This window comes from Ostrinia nubilalis, chromosome 29, assembly GCF_963855985.1.
Source record: "Ostrinia nubilalis chromosome 29, ilOstNubi1.1, whole genome shotgun sequence".
In the NCBI taxonomy this organism is placed as follows: domain Eukaryota; kingdom Metazoa; phylum Arthropoda; class Insecta; order Lepidoptera; family Crambidae; genus Ostrinia; species Ostrinia nubilalis.
The window spans coordinates 1384695-1410249 of NC_087116.1; the positions used below are offsets into that span (position 1 = coordinate 1384695).

General features: G+C 42.7%; 2 protein-coding genes and 1 long non-coding RNA gene across 3 annotated transcripts in view; 1 reads left to right on the forward strand and 2 right to left on the reverse strand.

Annotated features, from left to right (window-relative positions):
• LOC135085578 (wee1-like protein kinase) overlaps positions 1-21641 on the forward strand; it is a 33247-nt gene extending 11606 nt beyond the window's left edge. The window contains exons 2-11 of the mRNA XM_063980350.1: positions 1033-1142; positions 1932-2069; positions 3407-3492; positions 4416-4546; positions 10009-10095; positions 11828-11974; positions 13718-13857; positions 15268-15393; positions 20369-20496; positions 21423-21641. Coding sequence (XP_063836420.1) covers positions 1033-1142; positions 1932-2069; positions 3407-3492; positions 4416-4546; positions 10009-10095; positions 11828-11974; positions 13718-13857; positions 15268-15393; positions 20369-20496; positions 21423-21641 — 1312 coding nt within the window. The remainder of the gene's footprint in view (positions 1-1032; positions 1143-1931; positions 2070-3406; positions 3493-4415; positions 4547-10008; positions 10096-11827; positions 11975-13717; positions 13858-15267; positions 15394-20368; positions 20497-21422) is intronic.
• Positions 1-25555, reverse strand: part of LOC135085715 (uncharacterized) — a 138376-nt gene that overhangs the window by 59789 nt on the left and 53032 nt on the right. The gene's annotated exons all lie outside the window — the stretch shown is intronic.
• On the reverse strand, positions 17420-18876 carry LOC135085692 (prostaglandin reductase 1-like). Its single transcript, XM_063980501.1, has one exon. The coding sequence runs from the start codon at positions 18844-18846 to the stop codon at positions 17836-17838; it is 1011 nt and encodes a 336-aa protein (XP_063836571.1). The 5' UTR covers positions 18847-18876; the 3' UTR covers positions 17420-17835.

Sequence of the window (25555 nt, forward strand, 5' to 3'; positions counted from 1 at the left end):
GCCAGGGGAAATACGCCAGGGGAGATACATTTTCGATCAATATCTAAAATAGCCGTAAAAGTGTTTCTCGTACGCAATTCACAACCAAACGTAACAATGTATGCACTATTCATAGTAAATATTGAAGTTTACATTAGTATTTTAACAAATAATTGCTAAATAAAACTTACCAGAGGAAAGACTGCATTCACTCAACACTTCTACACCCAGCGAGCGGCGTGATTGAAATGGCGGTTAAAATGACTTCGCAGTCGGCTTATGCGCCTCTTGTTGATAGCTTCACGTTACATCCTATGCACTAAAGGCCACAACTTCCACAAAATAGTAAAACAAAACTGATTTTTAAACAAAAACAAAAAGCCAGGGGACGAGACACAAAATACGGAGGACAAATTTCGGCATTGATATTATTTATGAAAAATTTGAATTTATGTAATTTGACTTATAAGACAGTGTTCCTAAGTTATTGTTCTGTATAAAATTAATGATGATGAAGTAATTATTTAATTTTAATACATTCATAATAACTGGTTTACAAATAAAGTCGGGTTTGGGACAGCCCAGGGGAGTGACTTTTTTCTTGTATTAGAACTTATTGTGACTAAACTGTGTACATTTCTGTAATAAAATTAAGTGAGCATGTAGAAGACATTTAGTTTTAAGCAATAAATAGGTTAATTAGGTAGTTAGAATAAAAAAAATGTACTTTTTTGCCCTTGCCATCGAAAGTACCTCTTAACTTAGAATGACCCATATAGAACAAATGCTTCACTTAAAATAACTTTCACAAAATGTCTAAGATTTCGGTGTGCCTATTGGCAAAGGCCTCCTCCAACTCCTTCCATTGCCTTCTGTCCTCCGCCACTCTCATCCATAGAGGTCCTGCGGTCAACCTCAATTCATCCTCCCATCTTAAAGCCTTGCGACCTCGGTTTCTGGCGCCATCTCTTGGGTACCACACTGTCAACCGTTTACACCACTTCTCCTTGTGTACCTTACTGCCACCTTAATAATATTCCATTCTGCCTACAGGTTGTTCGACAGCCCCCACACTCCGAAGTCGTTGCTGGAGAAGTGTTCGACGCCCTCCCACCACCCGCCCCGGTCGAGGCTGTTTCCGCCCAAATTGAACGCGCCGACGGGTGAGTTAATTTTATTTTAAAGGTTCGATAGATTTGAATAATAGCCAGTCAGTGTCAAGTACACCGCCTCTGTGGTCTAGTGGTAAGCTGACGCAGAGGTCTCGGGTTCGATTCCCAGTGGGGGCAGATTTTTCTGTTCGGTTTGGTTGGTGGTACGGCTTGTTCTAAGTCCGCCTGGCTAGCTACCACCATCTTACCTAAGTCTGTCGCCATAAAAACAATGTTAACAGCATTGTTGTATTCCGGCAGTTAGAGGTAAGATAGCCAGTTCCTCCGTGGTTGAGGATTCCAGGTGAAGCTCGCTTCCACCCTCGGCCTGATCATCACTTACCATTCAGGTGAGATACAGGCTAAGAGCTTCCTCGTTGTGGATAAAAAAAAATTAAATTATGTTTTTGTAATGTGCCCACTTTCATACAATATGTTCATACTAAACAGCCCGAACAAAGTATCGGCCGGCAAAAACTATGTAGTTTGCGGGGAGTCTAAGGGCCTATGCACATATCGTTTTTTTAAACGCGCGTCAACAGTGCGCTTTTTTTCTACAAACATGTCGTATAGATTGGGTCCGACTTTTGTGTGTATCACCACATTCACCACAGAATAATAATAAGTTGGTATCACTACAAACGCGCGTCGACGTCGCGTTTAAAAATGCCGTGTGCATATGCTCTAAGCATTATGATGGTGACGAAGACCTCAACGATTCAGTCTCATATCGGATGGGACTGGCGCTAAGAACAAACCTTAAATTAAGAGCTGTTGTTAAATTTTGTATTCTCATTGCAGGCATGCCGTCAGGATCCAGTCATCACCTCCACCCGCCGTCAGGGGACGAAGACAGCGCGTTGGGCAGTCTACCACCTGACGACATGGATGACTCGAGACCGCGGCCTGCCGCCAACATCAACCCATTCACGCCTGATGGTAAGACAAGACTGTTCTACCAGTCATTTAGGATGAGTCGCGCAGAACATTAATGTAGCTATAGTCTGGCCTGCGAGCACGTAGAATTTTGTCCAATGACCCCAAGCTACCCATCCTTATCGCTCGCGCGTAATTATGTTGCTGTCGCGCTCGCACACTCACTGATACGCGAGCGATAACGCATCGCTCAGAACATATTTCTAGCAGCTAGATGGCGAGACAGATTGTAGTCGTCATCATCATCACCACTCAGTCGCCATCATCAGGCAATTTAGGACGAGTTAAGAGGGTAGAGTGATTTGACACATCATCATCATCATCATAGGGTCGAGTGATGGAGAACACTAACCCTCTGACGCTCTACTGTGTCACCGTTGTCATCATCATCACCAGGTATTTAAGTTTAGCTTCTGCATGCCTCCGACGGTGAGCCTACTCATCATCATCCATCATCATCATCATCAGGGGACGAAGACAGCGCGTTGGGCAGTCTACCGCCTGACGACATGGATGACTCGAGACCGCGGCCCGCCGCCAACATTAATCCATTCACGCCTGATGGTGAGCCATAAGAAAATCAATAATTATCAGGTCATTTAGATCGCCCGGCAAGCGGAAGGTCGTGGGTTCAATTCCCGCCTTAGGCAGTTCGATTTTTTCAAGTTATTTATAATTTTCAAATCATTTAGGACGAGTCAAGCAGAATATCAATCATTATCATGTTTAGCTAACTCTTTTATAATGCGAACAGCTAAAGCCCGGGCTGTGAGCACGTAGAATTTTGTCCAATGACCCCAAGCTACCCATCCTTATCACTCGCGCGGAATTATATTAATTATAGTGCGAGCGCGATAGCAACATAATTACGCGCGAGCGATAAGGATGGGTAGCTTGGGGTCGTTGGACGAAATTCTACGTGCTCACAGACCTGACTATAGAGACTGGAATTCGCTGCCAGCTGCGGTATTTCCTGAACACTATCATCGGGGCCTTTTCAAGGCGAGAGTGAATGCACTTACAGGGCAAATATGTACCATCCTAGACTGCATCTCACTTAACACCACCTGCATTGTTGTACATAAAAAAGGTCATTTAGGACGAATCAAGCAGAATATCAAGGAGTAGCTAGAGAATAGAATAAGGTCCTGTCATTCGCCAGTGGCGCCAACTATAGCACAAAACGAAAACCCCTCATTTACTAAGGTGTCAACTACTCAATTACAAGTGGTTGATCATCATCATAATTTCAGCCACAGGACGTCTACTGCTGAACATAGGCCTCCCTCAATGATTAAATTACGAGTGCTTAAATTATAATAAACAAAAATCTGTTACAGGTCAAGCGTTGAACAAGAAAAAACGGGCGTTGTCGAAAACGCCGACATGGGATGCAACGCCCGAGCAACCTGCCAAAAGACTCAGGGTAAGTTTGAATTGAATTTTCACTACTTCGTACGCGTGAAAATAGTTGAAATAATATTTCCCGTTTTTGCAACATTTTTCTTTACTGCTCCGCCCCTATTGGCTGTAGGGTGATGTTATATAGCCCAAAGCCTACCATAAAGGCATAATAAGTCCGAATTTTTCATTGTTTTGGACCTTAAGACAATTAAGATAACCGCAACATGGTGGGAACAATATTCCCACTTCCGCTAAATGGTGGGAACTGTTTTCCCACTGCCGCATAAAGTGTTCAGGCAACAGAAAGTCATTTATGCAGGAAAAACTACTACAAGTGGATAATAATAAACCGTATCATGCGTTTAGGAAGTAGAACCTTAACTTCGAACTCCTATGTTCTTCTGATTAATTTCGTTGCGGGTCCAATGACAGTTTAACTTTCCCCCGGGACAAACTTGACCTTCACTGGTTGTGTTATTGGCGGTCAAGCTGTAGATCCTGGCTACACAGGAGTTGCAGCGGTGGGAACGAGAGGTGGGAACAGTCCACCCGCTTAGTCGATGTTATTTCATAAGTAGAAGTGCGCACACACCGATTTGGTATCGCTCGATTCCTCATACAAATTGCAAGCCGACCCAACTATCGTCCTTCTAAAAGTCTGCAAAAGTTCTTACTATCTTATATTTAACTAAAGCCCGGTCCGTGAGCACGTAGAATTTTGTCCAATGACCCCTAGCTACCCATCCTTATCGCTCGCGCGTAATTATATTGCTGTCGCGACTGTGCGACTGGCACCCGCAGTGAGTGAGCGCGATAGCAACATAATTACGCGCGAGCGATAAGGATGGGTAGCTAGGGGTCATTGGACCTAATTCTACGTGCTCACAGACCAGACTATAGTACTGTTATGAAAGCTTGTTTATTATTAATTTATTTATCCCGCAGGAGTCAAACATATCCCGCTACAACGTGGAGTTCATAGAGCTAGGCGTGATAGGCCGCGGGCAGTTCGGGCGCGTCACTAAGTGCGTGAACAAATTGGACGGCTGCGTCTACGCGCTCAAACGGTCGTTAAGGTATGTTGGACTTTAACGCGAGGGGATAAGGTTTACAATGTGGTGGACGACGTCATCATTGATGAAAGTGACTCTTAGAGTTTAATGCGACTCTAGGTACTCTGCTGCGACTCTTAGAGACTCTAAGATGACTCTTAGAGACTAAGGTGACTCTAGAGACTCTAAGGTGACTCTATAGACTCTGGGGTGACTCTAGAGATTCTAAGGTGACTTACAGACATTAGAAAGAAAGAAAGAAAGAAAAGTATTTATTTTTTATTTAGCACATTAAGGTGAGTTTAGAGTCTGAGGAGATTACAGAGACTCTTGGGCGATTCTAAGGTGACATTAGAGATTCTTAATCAACTGTAAGGTGACTAGCGACTTTGCTGCGACCCTGTAGCGACTCTGCTGCTCGGCAACTAGTGCGTCATCATCATCATATCCCGCTACAACGTGGAGTTCATAGAGCTAGGCGTGATAGGCCGCGGGCAGTTCGGGCGCGTCACTAAGTGCGTGAACAAATTGGACGGCTGCGTGTACGCGCTCAAACGGTCGTTAAGGTATGTTGGACTTTAACGCGAGGGGCTAAGGTTTAGAATGTGGTGGACGACGTCATCATTGATAAAAGTGACTCAGAGAGTTTCATGCGACTCTAGATACTCTGCTGCGACTAGAGACTCTAAGATGACTCTTAGAGACTAAGGTGACTCTAAAGACTCTCAAGGTGACTCTAGAGACTCTAAGGTGACTATAGACTCTGGGGTGACTCTATAGACTCTAAGGTGACTCTAGAGTCTCTAAGGTGACTATAGACTCTGGGGTGACTCTAGAGACTAAGGTGACTCTAGAGACTCTAAGGTGACTCTATAGACTCTGGGGTGACTCTAGAGACTCCAAGATGACTCTAGAGACTCTAAGGTGACTCTAGAGACTCTCAAGGTGACTATAGATTCTGGGGTGACTCTAGAGACTCTAAGGTGACTATAGACTGGGGTGACTCTAGATACTCTAAGGTGACTCTAGACTTTCTAAGGTGACTCTAGACTTTCTAAGGTGACTCTAGAGACTCTCAAGGTGACTCTAGAGACTCTAAGGTGACTCTAGAGACTCTAAGATGACTCTAGAGACTCTTAAGGTGACTCTAGAGACTCTAAGGTGACTTTTACAGACTTAAGGTGACTATAGACTCTGGGGTGACTCTAAAGTCTCTAAGGTGACTATAGACTCTGGTGTGACTCTAGAGACTCCAAGATGACTCTAGAGACTCTAAGGTGACTCTAGAGACTCTCAAGGTGACTCTAGAGACTCTAAGGTGACTCTAGAGACTCTCAAGGTGACTCTATAGACTCTGGGGTGACTCTAAAGTCTAAGGTGACTATAGACTCTGGGGTGACTCTAGAGACTCTAAGGTGACTATAGACTCTGGGGTGACTCTAGAGACTCTAAGGTGACTATAGACTCTGGGGTGACTCTAGAAACTCTAAGATGACTCTATAGACTCTGGGGTGACTCTAGAGATTCTAAGGTGACTCTAAAGTCTCTAAGGTGACTATAGACTCTAGGGTGACTCTAGAGACTCTAAGGTGACTCTAGAGTCTCTAAGGTGACTATAGACTCTGGGGTGACTCTAGAGACTAAGGTGACTCTAAAGTCTCTAAGGTGACTATAGACTCTGGGGTGACTCTAGAGACTCTAAGGTGACTATACTCTGGGGTGACTCTAGAGACTCTAAGGTGACTCTATAGACTCTGGGGTGACTCTAGAGATTCTAAGGTGACTCTATAGACTCTGTGGTGACTCTATCGACTCTGGGGTGACTCTAAAGTCTCTAAGGTGACTATAGACTCTGGGGTGACTAGAGACTAAGGTGACTCTATAGACTCTGGGGTGACTCTAGAGATTCTAAGGTGACTCTATAGACTCTGGGGTGACTCTAGAGATTCTAAGGTGACTCTATAGACTCTGGGGTGACTCTAGAGACTCTAAGGTGACTATAGACTCTGGGGTGACTCTAGAGACACCAAGATGACTCTAGAGACTAAGGTGACTCTAGAGACTAAGGTGACTATAGACTCTGGGGTGACTCTAGAGACTCTAAGGTGACTATAGACTCTGGGGTGACTCTAGAGACTCTAAGGTGACTCTATAGACTCTGGGGTGACTCTAGAGATTCTAAGGTGACTCTATAGACTCTGTGGTGACTCTATCGACTCTGGGGTGACTCTAAAGTCTCTAAGGTGACTATAGACTCTGGGGTGACTAGAGACTAAGGTGACTCTATAGACTCTGGGGTGACTCTAGAGATTCTAAGGTGACTCTATAGACTCTGGGGTGACTCTAGAGATTCTAAGGTGACTCTATAGACTCTGGGGTGACTCTAGAGACTCTAAGGTGACTATAGACTCTGGGGTGACTCTAGAGACACCAAGATGACTCTAGAGACTAAGGTGACTCTAGAGACTAAGGTGACTCTAGAGACTCTGGGGTGACTCTAGAGACTCTCAAGGTGACTCTATAGACTTTGGGGTGACTCTAAAGTCTCTAAGGTGACTATAGACTCTGGGGTGACTCTAGATACTCTACGGTGACTCTAGACTCTCAAAGGTGACTCTAGAGAAGGTTACTTTTACAGACATTAAGGTGAGTTTAAGAGTCTGAGAAGATTACAGAGACCCTTGGGCGACTCTAAGATGACTTTAGAGACTCTTAAGCAACTCTGAGGTGACTAGCGACTCTGTTGCGACCCTGTAGCGACTCTGTTGCGACCCTGTAGCGACTCTGTTGCGACTCTGTTGCGACCCTGTAGCGACTCTGTTGCGACCCTGTAGCGACTCTGTTGCGACGCAACTAGTGCGTCATCATCATCATATCCCGCTACAACGTGGAGTTCATAGAGCTAGGCGTGATAGGCCGCGGGCAGTTCGGGCGCGTCACTAAGTGCGTGAACAAATTGGACGGCTGCGTGTACGCGCTCAAACGGTCGTTAAGGTATGTTGGACTTTAACGCGAGGGGCTAAGGTTCACAATGTGGTGAATGTTAACATCATGGTAGGAAGCGACTCTAGTGACTTTGAGGCGACTCTAGATACTCTCAAGGTGACTCTATAGACTCTAAGATGACTCTAGAGACTCTAAGGTGACTCTAGAGACTCTAAGGTGACTCTATAGACTCTGGGGTGACTCTCTATAGACTCTGGGGTGACTCTAGAGACTCTCAAGGTGACTCTATAGACTCTGGGGTGACTCTAAAGTCTAAGGTGACTATAGACTCTGGGGTGACTCTAGAGACTCTAAGGTGACTCTAGACTCTTAAAGACTCTAAGGTGACTCTAAAGACTCTAAGGTGACTATAGACTTTGGGGTGACTGTAGAGACTCTAAGGTGACTCTAGAGACTCTAAGGTGACTCTAGAGACTCTAAGGTGACTCTAGAGACTCTGGGGTGACTCTAAAGTCTAAGGTGACTATAGACTCTGGGGTGACTCTAGAGACTCTAAGGTGACTCTAGAGATTCTAAGGTGACTCTATAGACTCTGGGGTGACTCTAGAGACTCTAAGGTGACTCTAGAGACTCTAAGGTGACTATAGACTCTGGGGTGACTCTAGAGATTCTAAGGTGACTCTATAGACTCTGGGGTGACTCTAGAGACTCTAAGGTGACTCTAGAGACTCTAAGATGACTCTAGAGACTCTAAGGTGACTTTAGACTCTGGGGTGACTCTAGAGACTCTAAGGTGACTCTATAGACTCTGGGGTGACTCTAAAGTCTCTAAGGTGACTATAGACTCTGGGGTGACTCTAAAGTCTCTAAGGTGACTATAGACTCTTAGAGACTCTAAGGTGACTCTATAGACTCTGGGGTGACTCTAAAGTATCTAAGGTGACTATAGACTCTTAGAGACTCTAAGGTGACTCTAAAGTCTCTAAGGTGACTATAGACTCTGGGGTGACTCTAGAGACTCTAAGGTGACTATAGACTCTGGGGTGACTCTAAAGTCTCTAAGGTGACTCTAGAGACTCTAAGATGACTCTAGAGACTCTCAAAGTGACTCTATAGACTCTGGGGTGACTCTAGAGACTCTAAGGTGACTCTATAGAATCTGGGGTGACTCTAAAGTCTCTAAGGTGACTCTATAGACTCTGGGGTGACTCTAGAGACTCTGGGGTGACTCTAAAGACTCTGGGGTGACTCTAGACTCTCTAAGGTGACTCTAGATACTCGAAGGTGACTAGACACTCTTGAGGAGATTCCGGAGTCTCTTAGGCGATTCTAAGGTGACATTAGAGATTCTTAATCAACTGTAAGGTGACTCGACTGTGCTGCAACGCTGCTGCGACTCTATAGCAACTCTGCTGCGACGCAACTAGTGCGTCGTCATCATCATATCCCGCTACAACGTGGAGTTCATAGAGCTAGGCGTGATAGGCCGCGGGCAGTTCGGGCGCGTCACTAAGTGCGTGAACAAATTGGACGGCTGCGTGTACGCGCTCAAACGGTCGTTAAGGTATGTTGGACTTTAACGCGAGGGGATAAGGTTCACAATGCTGTGGACGACGTCGTCATGATAACAAGCGACGAGCTAGTTTGATAAAGATTTGAGTATTGATGTGACTCTAGCGTAACTGAGGCGACTCTTAGATGACTGTATGTAGATGTTAGATGTAGTGACTCTGCTGGGATTCTGAGGCGACTCTAGAGACTCTAAATCGACTCTGATATGACTCTTAGAGACTGGCAACTCAGACGTAATTCTAGCGACTTTCAGGCAACTCTAAGGAGACTAGATACTCTGCTGCGACTCTAGGGACTCTGAGTCGACTCTATCAGCTCTGAGGTGACTTCAGCGACACTAAAGCGATTCTAAGTTGACTGTGGCCTCTGCTGAGATTCTTAGGTGACTCTTGAGGTGACTTTGGTGACTCTAAACGTCTCTGAGGTGACTTTGGTGACTCTAAACGTCTCTGAGGTGACTCTGCTTACTCTGAAGCGTTTGGGGCACTTTCGCTACACTATTTATACAATAATGGAAATGTTTGGCTTTAATTTGTTGTTAATTTTACAATACAATACAATACAAATCTATTTATTCAAAAGTAAGTACATGCATATAAAAAAACTAGCAACAAATTTTTAAGTACAGACATTAATGTATCTTACAAAATATTATGATTCTAAAAACATTGAGCTTTGCTGCCTAAGTTAGGGCAGAGCCCTGTATTTTAGGATAAGCAAGCGATCTTCCCATAGCGAAATTCGCAAAAAGATACATTTTATAGCTAACTAGTAGTATTAGTATTTAAATGTAATTTTTGACACTGGTAGGTATCTCGAAACAAAACGTGTTATAACAAGTTTAACAACATTAAAATCTATTCACATTACAATGCATTATAAAGCATATTTCCCTTGAGTGTAATGATAAAGGGCATTTGTAAAAAATAAAAAATAATAAAAAAATTACTTATGTATGTTTATTACAGGCCTGTAGCGGGGTCGGCGGCCGAAAGGGCAGCGCTGACAGAGGTTTACGCACACGCCGCCTTAGAGAAGCACCCGCATGTCGTCAGGTAAGAAATATGGGATTGTTTATGAGGTCTACAATAGAATAGAAAAGGTTTAGAAAAGGTTTCGTTCGTTCGTTCGTTTCAGCCGAAAGACGTCCACTGCTGGACAAAGGCCTCCCCCAAGGATTTCCACAAAGACCGGTCCTGCGCCGCCTGCATCCAGGTACTTCCCGCGACCTTCACCAGATCGTCGGTCCACCTAGTGGGAGGCCTGCCCACGCTACGTCTTCCAGCTCGTGGTCGCCACTCAAGAACTTTCCTGCCCCAGCGGCCATCAGCTCTTCGAGCTATGTGCCCCGCCCACTGCCACTTGATTTTAGCGATTCTGCGGGCTATGTCAGTCACTCTGGTTCTCCTACGGATCTCCTCATTTCTGATTCGATCACGCAGGGAAACTCCGAGCATAGCACGCTCCATCGCTCTTTGGGTGACCTTGAGCCTTCTTATGAGGCCCATAAGAAAAGGTTTATTGACACAGAAAAAAAAGACACAATACAAAAAAAAAACAACAAAACACATAATATGTAGGCTATTAAAACAAGTGGTGAGAAAAAAACTGTGCCAATAGGCACCCGCTCAGCACTTATCGTGACATGCTCAAAAGGGCAAGTCACGAAGCTGGTCTTCCGCGGACGCTCTTGCTTATTGCACAACCCTTGGAGAAGACACCGTCTAAAAATAATGTTACCGTAAATTATTATTAGTGAAAGTTCGATGTCTGTACAAGGGGCACGCAGGGTTTTGTCAAAAACAAGTAGATCTCAAGTCGAAATAAGTTGTCCATCCCTGCCATAGACAATAGGTGACTAACTTTAACCTAAATGTATTTAACTTATATTGACATTGTTATTTTTAAGCTTGTAAGCGTTTGAACCTGCTCTGTAAGCTTACAATTGTTTTGTACTAATCTATCTATCTATATAAATAAAAATGAATTGTTGTTCGTTAGTCTGATTAAAACTCGAGAACGGCTGGGCCGATTGAGCTGATTTTGGTTTTAAAATGTTTGTTGTAGTCCAGTCGGTCAAAATTTGCTAATTTACTGCCTTTAAGGCGGAACAGAGTTCGCCGGGTCAGCTAGTAAATAATAATAAATAAACCATCAATTATATCGATTAGACTAAAACCAATCTATACTTATAATAAATCTGTAGAGAGGTCAATTCTGTACATGAAATATATTTTCAAAATAACTATCAGGGGGTGATTAGTGATCGATACTGATGCTAAAAATGCAATCAGTAAAATTTTTGTCTGTCTGTCTGTCTGTCTGTCTGTCTGTCTGTATGTTCCTTATAGAAACAAAAACTACTCAACGGATTTTAACAAAACTTGGCACAATTCATCTTCATACTCCTGGGCAGGTTATAGTATACTTAGAAATTCTCACGGGAACGGAAATTAGCGGGAAAATCTAAACCGCTCAAGTTAGACGCTTGAAATTTGGCATGCAGGTACCTTAGTAAACTTAAAGCTTAGTTACAACAGGATATTGCAAAATTCGCACGGGAACGGGAGTTAGCGGGAAAAACATTTGTATGAAAAAATCTAAACCGCGTAAGATAGATGAAGGGGGTAAAACGGGATCCACGCGTACGAAGTCGCGGGCGGCCGCTAGTCTCTAATATAATCAAAATAAATGGGATGTTTTGGTAGCTCTTAAAAAGTCACCAAGTATCCAATTGGTATGTGAGAAGCTTATTTTTAATTCAATATTACCTATTTCAAACCACAGATATTACTCAGCGTGGGCGGAAGACGACCATATGATAATCCAGAACGAGTACTGCGACGGTGGCTCCCTCCAACAGAAGATGGAAGCCGGGCCTCTGGCGGAGAGCGAATTGCTGTTACTACTAGCGCACATAGCTGACGGATTAGCGTGAGTAACTATAAAGACTTCGTTCACTCATTCAATCGTTCAATTGAAACGTGACTCGCTTTAATAAAAAATCTGTCACTCATTCACTAGTCGTTCATTAATTCACTCATCATTCACTCATTTGAATGGTTAGAGATTTCTGGTGTAATTGGACTGAGATGGTCACCAGATATAAAAGCTGACAGACTAGCGTGAATAACTTTAAAGACATCGTTCATTCGTTCGATTGAACGAGTACTACGACAGTGGCTCCCTCCAGCAGAAGATGGAAGCCGGACCTCTGGCGGAGAGCGAGCTGTTGTTACTACTAGCGCACATAGCTGACGGATTAGCGTGAGTAACTATAAAGACTTCGTTCACTCATTCAATCGTTCAATTGAATCGTGACTCGCTTTGATAAAAAATCTGTCACTCATTCACTAGTCGTTCATTCATTCACAAGTCGTTCATTCATTCACTAGTCGTTCATTCATTCACTCGTCATTCACTCATTTGAATGATGAGAGATCTGGTGGAGAATTTTTAGGTTGGGTGCAATAGACATCATATCTGACGAATTGGCGTAAGTAACACTTTCGTTCACTCATTTACTCGTTCACTCGTTCAATTGAACGAGTACTGCGACGGTGGCTCCCTCCAACAGAAGATGGAAGCCGGACCTTTGGCGGAGAGCGAGCTGTTGTTACTACTAGCGCACATAGCTGACGGATTAGCGTGAGTAACTTTAAAGACTTCGTTCACTCATTCACTCTTCATTCGTTCAATTGAATGATTACTGCGACCGTAATTCTTCAGCAGAAGAGAGCGAACTATTGTTGCTGTTGAAAGACTAGCGTGAGTAACTTTAAAGACTTCTTTCACTCGTTAGCTCATTCATTAGTCAATCACTCATTTAAACGGTTGGAGATGTAGCTGGAATGTGATGGGAACCAGACAACTTATAGCGGAGGGACTAGCGTGAGTAACTTTAAAGACTTCGTTCACTCATTCATTCGTTCATTTGAATTGCGACGGTGGCTCCCTCCAGCAGAAGATGGAAGCCGGACCTTTGGCGGAGAGCGAGCTGTTGTTACTACTAGCGCACATAGCTGACGGATTAGCGTGTGTAACTTTAAAGACTTCGTTCATTAACTCACTCGTTCAATTGAATCGTGACTCGCTATGTTAAAAAATCTGTCACTCATTCACTTGTCGTTCATTCATTCACTCGTCATTCACTCATTTAAATGGTTGGAGATTTCTGGTGTAATTGGACTGAGATGGTCACCAGATATAAAAGCTGTCAGACTAGCGTGAGTAACTTTAAAATCTTCGTTCACTCATTCACTCGTTCATTACTTATTCGTTAAATTGAACGAGTACTGCGAAAGTGGTTCACTCCAGCAGAAGAGCCACTCGAGAACTTTTCTGCCCCAACGGCCATCGTCTCTACGAGCTACGTGCCCCGCCCACTGCCACTTGATTTTAGCAATTCTGCGGGCTACTAGAGCTAGCCGACACTTTGGTTCTCCTGCGAATCTCCTCATTTCTGATTTGATCACGCAGAGAAACTTCAAGCGTAGCCCGCTCCATCGCCCTTTGGGTGACCTTGAGCCTTCTTATGAGGCCCAAAGTAAGCGACCATGTTTCAGATCCATATACCATCACTGGCAACACACACTGCACTGTTCAAAGACTTAAGACTTGAGACACTGCGGTATTTATTGAGAATTCTTATAATAAATTATTATTATTTGTCCACAGCTACATCCACTCCCGAGCGCTGGTCCACATGGACGTGAAGCCGGGCAACATCTTCCTGTGCAGCGCCGACGTGGCGCCGGCCGACAGCGACGACGGCTACGACGACGACGAGCCGCGCCCCGACCACCTCTACAAGATCGGTGAGAATAATAATAAGATACAAAAGGCGACGGCAAGCATTGTGCGGAGTTTCCTCAGCCTGTGAAGGGTCACAGGTAGGCATGGAAATGATTGCTATTTTTCATTCATTTCCATTATATGAAAAGATGATTTTTAGGGTTCCGTAATCCTGGCAAAGAACCCTTACAGTTTCGATATGTCTGTCTGTCTGTCCGTCCGAGGTTTTGCTTGGAAATTATTGGCACTAGAGAGCTGTAATTTTGTGGAGGTATGTATATTAATCACGCTGACAAAACGGTACAATAAAATTTTGAAAAAAAAATGTTTTTTAGGGTACGTTGCTCCCTAGCTAGTAAAGTGGGGATGATTTTTTTTTCTTTTTCTACCCCATCGTGTGGGGTATCGTTGGGTAGGTCTTTTAAAATGGCTTTGGGGTTTCTAAGACTATTTTTCGATTTAGGGATCCGTTTGCAAAATGTCAAAGTTTAAAGTGCCAATTTTTATTCATATGATTTCACATGCAAAATTTCACAGCCAATTATTTTTATTCGCAGTGTTATAATGTAGCTCTTTCATATAATGTGCTTTGTGTGAACTTTTAATGAAGTATGAATTATGATGGAACGATTGCTAATTAGCTACCTATATGAAATGTGACATAATATCTGTTTGATAATGTCGCACAACAAAAAACAAACAGTGTCACAGCACAGCACAGTTGTATGCAACAATCAATAACCGCGCGACTAGTGAAAAATCTTTCATTTCATTGTAAACAAATAATGAGCACCTTGCAAGCTGCTATCTAATGAAATCACATTATGAATCGTGACAAGGAAATATTATGTACCAGTCTTTTGGGATTTAAATGAGACGCGTGTGTGCACTACAAGATTTATTTCCGAACTGGTTGACATACAAAGATTGCTTGCTACCCACTTATATTATTTATAAGTAAACTACCCAATAGGAAATATAAACCTTACACCTTTGAGTTTAATTAAAAATGCCCAGTGTCGTCCGTCATCGCTTGGCAGAACTGCGCTCACTTTTTTATAATTAGCCTCTTATTTAACAGCAATTCTAGGGCTGGGTTGCACCATCATAATTTAACTTTAAAAAACGTCAAAAATCTGTCAAGATCCATACAAAAAGCACCGGTTGTCGTTATAGTTAGGCCCTTTTCACACGTCCCGGTTGCCGGCTACCCGGCGTCAAATGTATGGGCATGCCGGATTAATTACGCCGGAACATGTGAAAGCTCCGTACCATGCCCATACACTTCACCACCGGGTACCCGGCGCCGGATAGCCGGCAACCGGAACGTGTGAAAAGGCACTTACGGTCAAAGTTAGATGGTGCTAATAAAACTGCCAAACATGACGTTTCCATTTCAAGAACACCTTCTAAAATTCTTTTCTTCTTTGCAGGAGACCTCGGCCACGTGACGTGCGTGTCGTCGCCGTCCGTAGAAGAAGGCGACTGCAGGTACTTGCCCAAAGAAGTGTTGCAGGAAGACTTCACGCATCTAACCAAGGCTGACATCTTTGCTTTCGGTAAGTACTGTTTTAAATATTGTTTAAGAATATATATTCCTAACCTAACCAGGCCTGTTCATCTCCGCGAGTTTACATCGCAAACAAAACACGCACGATGGCCCACCTACAGGATACTATTCGACAAGGCCTCACATACGAGCGAACATTGACTCCCGCACGCGTATTCTTGTGTATGATGGAAGAAAATAAAGAAAATGGTGTACTAAATACTGTGCAGTATTTAACTGCCTAAATAATAATAAAAACACAGAATGTACTTTTTTAAGTTGCCTCAAGACACTGAGAGGTAAATAAGTAGTTAATATTATTCATGATAATTCATGCTAAATCATGTATTTCCTCCGCCATTTTCCGCAGTTTGGCACCTCACGTCACATCATTTTACCGAAGTCAGCCCTATAGCTTCGGCGCAGTGCCGATCACTGACGTTTGTCAACAAAATGGTGCTTGACTCTTGAGACAGGCTAAATTACACCATATTGTTAATGACATTGAGCATACATTTTTTTAAATACCTTCGCGAAGTAAAACTTCTGTACGTAGAACTTATTATTATTCTGTGTCCTAACTAGCGGTCGCCCGCGACTTCGTACGCGTGGACGTCGTTTAATTACTAATGATGTTGATAGATGGCGTTTAACGGCTTCACCCGCATGAATATTTACGAACGTCAACATTTTTTAGCTGTAGATTTTAACCAATGACGATAGATGGCGCTTTTTAGACACGTCTTATTTATTTATTGAAATGTATTTGTCACATATCGTTATAAATAATAGCCTATATGTTAATCTGTGTTATAAACAATAATACTGTAAAGTTTCCACAAAATCCGTTCAGTAGTTTTTGCGTGAAAGAGTAACAAACATCCAGACATCCACACAAACTTTCGCATTTATAACATTAGTAGGAAGTAGGAGTCTTTTTAATATTGGGTTCTCCGACTACTAGATTACAACAAAATCGTCGATTAAGAATACCACCAATAATATTCTTAATAATCCCACCAATAATATTCTTAATAATCTGTTTAATATTGATAAGAATTATTATTATAGATTATAAGTCTATCTACGTGTGATAAGGACACAAAAGTCACAAATATCAATATGCCTATGTAATAAAAATATATTTTAGTTCATGAGTTATGTAAAACATAATCATCAGGTCATTTAGTCTCCACTGCAGGAGCACGACCCTCTAATTGACCAGAGGCAGAGGATTTGGACTACTTCTGTCCAAAAAGTTTAATTCAAATCTCAGTGAGATTTTTTTTGTGTTGTTGAGATTACATTCTACAAACAAAATTCTCAATGAAAACTTCTTTATAGTATTCTCAATACTCAATTTTATTGCATTTCACAATGAGGGTTTTCGCGAATTTAAAATCCGCCAGATGGCAATACGTAGACGCGAGGTCCAAATGCTGCATGATTGGTTATTTTTGACATGACATCGACAGATATGTCAAAATCCACCAATCACGCAGCAGTCTGACCCCACATCCACGTCCCGCCATCTAGCGGATCTTTCATTCGCGAAAACTCTCATTACATAGATTCTCACAAAATCCAGTATGTATAGTTCTTGCAACTCACGAAGGCGAGTGAGCTTTACTTGTGTGTACGTGTACAAGCACATAACGATAGTGTAATGTCTGTCAAAACTATTGAACAACAAACGGTAGCGAGCCACCACACATGTAAAGCTCACTCGCCTTCGTGTATTGCAACAACTATACAATGAAAAGTGACCATGTATTAGCGTCCGTTAAATTTTTTCGGGACGTCCCCATTTTTATGTCTCAGGCGCGATTCCAGCTATGGACAAGCTCTATCCTGGATTTTTACCCAAAAAAATGTAAAATGTTGACTCGCCAAACAATCTGGCAACGCTGCCATGTTAAATTAATCTATGTTCTTTCAGTTATCCATTTTATCAGACTATGATAGTAGTGTACAAAGTTCGATAGATTCTAAACGACAACGATCTATTCGAAGTGATAAAGAAAAAGATAAATTAACGTTTTTGAAACTTTTATTTTAAAATAAATATTAATGTAAAATCATTAATAGTAAACAAATGCAACCAACACTGAACACTTCACTCATCATCGTAATTGAGTTATTTATGCTAAATTAAAACCTATTACACTTTCAATACGGTACACCTTTCATCATTCATAACACCATATTATTTTTCGAATAAAGGTGACTGAGTTTCTTCCGCCACTTCTTCTCAACACCAGCCCATATGTTGTCCCGAAGTGGTGGTAGGGCAAGCTATATTTGGGACGTGTATAAGCGCCCTGGAAAAGGCCTAAACTGAATTTGACTTTCTTTAGGAGTGACGTCTCATGTCTGTATTTTTTGACAGCACATTTAAAGTGACAGTTACATAAGTGTCATGATATTTAATTAAATTCAATTGTTTCTATCTTCAAAGTTTAACAACAGCTTTTCCCACATTTTCACCTGCCAGCATTCCTACGAACGCGTCGTAGATATTTTCAAATCCTTCAGTTATATGCTCTTGGGTTTTGATCTTACCTGACTTGATCCAGTCCACCAAATCTACGAACGCCTCCCCCCACTTTCCGGCCCATCTTGGCACCAAAAATCCTTCTACCCTCAACTGTTTAGACACCAAGCTTGGCTGTAAAATTGTAGCCTTACCCACGCCGCGTGTCAAGTCGTTGTAAGAGCTGATACTACCACAGACTGATACTCGACCGTTGACGTTCATTTGGCTGATGATTATACTACTTATTTCCCCTCCAACATTGTCGAAGTAACAATCCACGCCTTCAGGGGCAGCTGCTTTCAAAGCAGAGTTGATATCCACAGTTTTGTAGTTCAATGCCTTATCAAAACCCAAGTCCTTTTCCAACCAAGCGCACTTCTCATCAGTTCCAGCGAATCCGATCACTTTACAGCCTTTGATCTTCGCTATTTGGCCCACTAAAGATCCAACGCCGCCTGCTGCACCGGTTACCACCACCGTCTCACCAGCTTTGGGTTGACACAGCTCCAAAAATCCGAAATAAGCAGTTGCCCCAGGCATACCCACTGCTCCCACACCCAAAGACGGCGACATTCCCTTCAAATCCGGCAGTTTGTACACTCTATCCATCGGTGAGTTGCCAATGATGCTAGCATTGGCTATGGTATAGTCGCACCATCCTTTATGGCTGACCACTTTAGTCCCGACTGGGAAGCGGGGGTCCTTAGAATCTTCGACCACGCCTACTTGAAACCCAAACTGGTCATACGGAACCGGGTAGCGGTAGTTGTAAGCTTGCTGATATGGATCCACGCTGACCCATTGCGTCTTTATAAGAATCTCTCCATTTTGAATGGGAGGGAGGTCGTATTCGACTATTTTGAAGTCGTCCCTCTTCGGGACTCCGTCGAAAGTCTTGAGGACTACGTACTTGCGTGCCTTGACCATGGTTACAACTGACTGGACGTGTGGAAGTTACGGTAAATAAGATAGTAACGTGCTGTTGATAAGGGAGATTATTGATTGTGATATGATTGGGAATTTGATGGGAAATATGCTTTTTGTGGTTGATTTAAAGTTGATTTTTGTTAATTGGTTTTGCTAATACTATAAAAGCGACAGTCGATTGTTTGTTTGTTAAGTTTTCACCTCTATTCTAATTGTCGTGGAGTTTAGGTAGAATAGGACCCCCATTCGTCCCGTGGATGTCGTAAGAGGCGACTAAGGGACTAATATGCGAACATCAGGCCTCCCCAACCCGTCTGGCCAGCGTGGGGAGTGTAGGACAAATCCTCTTGCCTCTGGTCAATTAGAGGGTCGTGCTCCTGCAGTGGAGACTAAATGACCTGATGATAAAAATATACTTTCTGTGACAGAGCGAAGTCCACGCAAGCAAAGTCGGTAGCGAAACTTAGCTAGCAAGTATTACATAATTATTTTTTAATTATCATCGACTCATATTGATTATCACGTAATTACTCGAATGTAAAGTAACCCAAAAATGATTGTGATACCCTTTTACGTTTTGACATTTCATTGTAGATGATAAAGCATTTTTATTGATAATCTAGCTTCGATATTAGATATCGATCTATCATAGATTTTATAAGTATTTCATGGTTTTTATATTATTTTATTTATTAGGAAAACTAAGTATGGATCCTGAAATCATTGAATTTTCGGATAGTTCCAGAATATTCCGTAATCTATTATTGAAATCACTTATCGTTTCCTCCTATGTTCTTCTGATTAATTTCGTTGCGGGTCCAATGACAGTTAAACTTTCCCCGGGACAAACTTGGCCTTCACTGGTTGGGTTATTGGCGGTCAAGCTGTAGATCCTGGCTGCACAGGAGTTGCAGCGTTGGGAACGAGAGGTGGGAATAGTCCCGTCAATTGTCCCGGGAGATAGGTCAAAGGAAAACAACAGTGACTTGATAATGATGATGATTAACAGGGATGTTATGGATATCCGTAACCGGTTCAAAAGTTTCGGATAGTTTCGGATGTAGGCAGTTTAAATTGTTTTTTTGTATAGCATTATATGTAAAGGCATAACAGCCTGATTTACCTTTATAATGCATGTCATCTAGTATCAATTTTTATTTTTTTATAACTTTTTATTCGATGTAAAGTGTGCGGCCATGAATGAACTGTGTTGGACAACTATTGCAAATTGCATTCTAAAGCACAGAATATCCGTAATCGTAACCGAAACTTTCGGATATCCGAAATAAAAAATATATCCGTAACCGTAACCGAAACCGGTATAATATTATTCATACATCCGTAACTGTATCCATAACCGAAACTACATATCCATAAATGGTTATATAGAGGTGAAAACTATAGGTTTTTACCAGCTACACTGTATCTATGCAATTTATATATGTATAATTTATCTGTTTGTTTTCTGAATAAAACAAAATAAAATAAAATAACATCCCTAATGATTAACATTGTTTTTCAGGTCTAACGTTATTCGAGGCGGGAGGCGGTGGTCCTTTACCGAAGAATGGGCAGCAGTGGCACGATTACAGAGAAGGCAAGCTGCCCGACCTGCCCGGACTGTCGAGGGAGTTCAACCAGCTTCTAAAGGTAAGGATACTGTATTTTTAACACTGTAATTTCTGTAATGTATAGATCGTTTCATCCACGAGAACGCCCCACCTTTCTTTGAGTGTTATCAGCACACGCTAAATGATCCTTGAGTGCACACGCACACTACAGTAATGCCTTACGGATTGCTCGGACCACACTCCCCGCACCCCGCGCGACCGAGACCAAACATTGCTGGGGCGCGGCTGAGTGGATGAAACAATCTATACCTACTATCGTTATTTCTATTTACTTCAACCGGCAGAGAGTGGTGACTGAGTTTGTTGCGGCGCTTCTTCTCAGCACTTGCCAAATGTTGGTCTCGATTATGTGACATGTGCAGGCTCCATAAGAGCAAAATTCTAAAGTGTTTTTATTAATCTTTTTTTTTTAATATATGAAGATTTGTAAGCACTATAGATGTCCATGCAAATCCAAAAAGGAAGAGGTTATACATTCTTAAAGGCGCCTTAAATGCGTTCAAATGTTGCACCCACGATAATGCAATCGCTTATAAAATAAAATAAAATAAAATAAGTTATACCTATAGTCTATTATACCTATCTATATATATAAAAATGAAACCCGTTTTCCGTTGTCACGACATAACATGAAAACGGCTTGACCGATTTGGCTGATTTTTTTTTTGTAGTTTTCTAATACTCTGTACAAGGTTTTTACGGAAAAAAATATAAAGAAAATCTCTACGCTAAGGCGGTACGAAGTTCGCCGGGTCAGCTAGTAGTCTATAAGTCCTAATAAACATTTAATATCCATAACGACCGGTCTTGCGCTGCCTGCATCCAGGCTCTTCCCGCGACCTTCACCAGATCGTCGGTCCACCTAGTGGGAGGCTTGCCCACGCTACGTCTTCCTTCCTGCGGTTGCCGTGAATTTACTAACATTAAAAAACTTTTTTTAACCAGAAAATGGTGGATCCAGACCCGACGGTGCGACCGTCCGCCGCCAGGCTTCGTAAGCACCCGCTGCTCCACCCGTCGTGCAACAAAAGCAAGTCGCAGCTTCGACGTGAGCTGGCCGCGGCTAAGATGAAGAACGAACTGCTGGCTAGGAAGCTGCAGGAGGCTGCTAGGTTAGTAGACACTAAAGTCCGGTCGCCGAGCACGCAGAATTTCGTCCAATGACCCCAAGCTCGCGCGTAATTATATTGCTGTCACTTGTAGGTTTGTGTCGACACGACAAGAAGAAACCAAATGACATCCACTGCTGGACAAAGGCCTCCCCCAAGGATTTCCACAAAGACCGGTCCTGCGCCGCCCGCATCTAGGCTCTTCCCGCGACCTTCACCAGATCGTCGGTCCACCTAGTAGGAGGCCTGCCCACGCTAGGTGAGATAGAAACTGTTTTAAAGTCCGGTCGCCGAACACGTAAAATTTCGTCCAATGACCCCAAGCAGTCGCGCTCGCGACGGGCGGCTCTTGTGGCGGAGTTTTGGGATGACACTGTAAGGTTTGTTGTCGACGTAACAAGAACCGCCTCTGTGGTCTAGTGGTAAGACCACCTGCTTCAGACTCTTGAGGTCCGGGTTCAATTCCCAGTGGTGGCAGATTTTTCTAAGTCCGCCTGGCTAGCTACCACCATCTTACCTAAATCTGTCGCCATAACAACAATGTTAACAGCATTGTTGTGTTCCGGTATTTACAAGGTAAGGTAGCCAGTTCCTCCGTGGTTGAGGATTCCGGGTGAAGCTCGCTTCCACCTTCGGCCTGATCATCACTTACCATCAGGTGAGATACAGGCCAAGAGCTTCCTCGTTGTGGCTAAAAAAAGAAGCCAAATGACGTCCACAGCTGGACAAAGGCCTCCCCCAAGGATTTCCACAAAGACCGGTCCTACATTAAGTAAGCACCCGCTGCTCCATCCGTCGTGCAACAAAAGCAAGTCGCAGTTCCGACGCGAGCTGGCCGCCGCCAAGATGAAGAACGAACTGCTGGCTAGGAAGCTGCAGGAGGCTGCTAGGTTAGTAGACACTAAAGTCCGGTCGCCGAGCACGCAGAATTTCGTCCAATGACCCCAAGCTACCCATCCTTATCGCTCGCGACAGGCTTTTGTGGCGTAGTTTTGGGTTGGCACTGTGTAGGTTTGTTGTCGACACAATAAGAAGCCAAATGACGTCCACAGCTGAACAAAGGCCTCCCCCAAGGTTTTCCACAAAAACCGCTCGCATCCAGGCACCTCTCGCGACCTTCACCAGATCGTCGGTCCACCTAGTGGGGAGCTTGCCCACACTACCTTGAAAGAACTCTTCTGCCCCATCGGCCATCGTCTCTACGAGTTATGTGCCCCGCCCACTGCCACTTGATTTTGGCGATTCTGCGTGCTATGTTCACTTTAGTTCTCCTGCGGATCTCCTCATTTCTGATGCGATCACGCAGGACAGCTCCACACACACTAACACCTTGCCTTCTTCCCTATGATTCACAAACATAGAGATATAGAGGGATGCCAACTAATGCGCTGAGTTCGAAACTCAGTGTCGCATTAGATAGAAATTCACACACACAACGTAATCAAAATATGTGCTCATTATTCACTGCGGTATCAGTACTCATCGTTCGAATAATCTTTAGTACTACTCAAGCAATGTAAACTGTTTACATTATGACGTCGCTGCTGTCATCATTGCTGTCGCGAGCAATGTGTTCTGTTTTTGGGCATATTGCTGTGACACCGGCCACGCCCCCTTGTCACATCTCCCTTTAGTTTCTGTGTTCACAAACATTTATCCATCAGATCAATTAAGGTCCTGGATGAGAGGGATTTGTAAGTCTTCTGGTGCCTGTTGGAACATCAGAAGACCCATCCTTGTTCTGACCAGCGTGTCACCTTCACACAGTAGGATTTGCTTACTTATTTCATCATCATCATCTTAACCATAGAACGTCTACTGCTGAACATAGGCCTCCCCCAATGCTTTCCATGTTGCCCGGTTGGTAGCGGCCTGCGTCCAGCGCCTTCCTGCTACCTTTACGATGTCGTTGGTCCACCTTGTTAGTGGACGTCCCTTATTATTTTTGAGGCGACTGTAGCCCAAACCCTTTAGGGGAGGCATTTTTTCAGCAGTGGACGTCATTTTTCTGAAACGAGAGCACACCTGACGTAAACTCTGAACCTAAAATGTTAGTGTGTGGAAATGTTATGTTTTATTATATTTTATAAATGAAAAGTGCAAGAAACAGAAGAATACATTACGGATTTACCTTCCTGTCAAAAATAATGTTCTAGGACTTTATTTAAGCGTGACACATTGGAGACGCTTAGGCTACGTTTCCACCAGAAATTATAGAATCGCTTCATTTACCGAGGCGAGGTAAAAATAATTACGATAAAGTTGTATTGTCAAATTGTTCTAACGAGCTTATTAAAAAAAAATGGATACTGATAACAAAGTCACCCTGCATATTCCCTTTTTTTAATCAAGTATTAACTTTTCTATCCCTCTACAGGTGTATAAAGTCGCTAACACCGAACCTGGTCTCAACGCAAGAATCCGCCAAATTCCGCACGCGTTCCGCAAAGCGCCTCCAAAAACCTCGCATAGACTCGCAACTGGTGGAAATACTGCAGTCAGTCACCTCCCCTATGAGGATAGATAGGCGTCTGGACAGAAGAGGGAAGAAGGTGTAAGAAGAAGAAGAAAGAAGAAATGTAAGTCCGCGTAGACTTTGACAGTTTTGTTCGCTGATATTGACAGAAGTTTGAAAGTTAATTGTAAGTCATTTTCTGATAGCCTTTTAAAAAGCGCTTGTAATATTATTTGAGTTGGCTATAAATCTTTTGAGTCGTCATACAAATTGGTAATTATCAGTTTTATTCCAATGCAGTTGTCATACAATTTTTTAGTGACGTGAAATCCATTTAAAAAAATTAGTCAGCCTGTGACCACGGCCGGTGCAACTCGGTCGAAACGTTAGGCAAATACAGGTAATGTTTCAATGTTTTCTATCCGCGTATAGCGTTAAAACCTGCTTAAATTAATTTAAAAAATAGATCTAAAACAACTATGTTCAAATGTTCGAGTAATATCGATTTAAATACGTAACATTGGTATTTATAAAGAAAACCTTTTAAGAAAAGAAAAAAGTCATACAATTTTCCGTGTGCGGTCCTGCAAACGAACTACTAACGTCCGGTTCAAAACGTCGTATTAAAAAGAGCCGTTAGCCTATCTTTTACTAGATTTACAAACTAGACCCGTTTCAACCCCTAAGGGGATGAATTTGGGGATTTTTTTCCATACAAACTAGACCTGTTGAATTTAGGAAGTTTCTCCATACAAACGACCCGTTTCATCCCCTAAGGTGGGGGATTCCGGTAGTTTCTCCATACAAGCTTTGGGCCGTTTCATCCCCTAACTAAGGGGATGAAATTTTAAAACCCTTTCTTAGCGGATGTCTACGATGATGGGTGCCTTTTATGTATGGATTTTAAAATCAAAATTAATTAACAGAACCAATTAATATCAAATCTCAATTCAATTTAAAGCATAGACTGAGCCATTTGATGGGTTGAATTTTAATATTTCGACCAATCACAAGACAGGATCTGTCGCCCGTATTCACAAACGATGCTTGCTTAAGTGAAGCAGCAAATCGAACGCTCAGCGTTGAATAAAACTCTGTGATTGGGTCGCGTGTCACCCTGTGCGTTTACGCGCACTGTGAGACCTCATAGTAATGTTTGTGAATACGGGCGTGTGACCGAGTTGGAATCTTGTTTCGATCGTTTTTTTAAACAAGTTGTTTTGTAACACAGTTATTTTCCGTTTCAATTGATTCTTTTCATTATCATTTACGAAATTGCCGAAGTCTTACCGCAGACTATATTTGCGGCTGTGTGGGTGTTTTTTGTTATAAATACGTTCGATTTTGATGCTTATGTCGTAATTTTAAAGTTCAGTTTGGTTTAATGTCAGGATCTATAGTGTAATGTTAAGGAAAAAATTAATCTTATTTAAATAAGCCAAAAAATATCCACATTTAGTCGCAAAGTTAATACTTTTTCTTTCTTTCAAAACTCAGAATGACATTTAAAATAA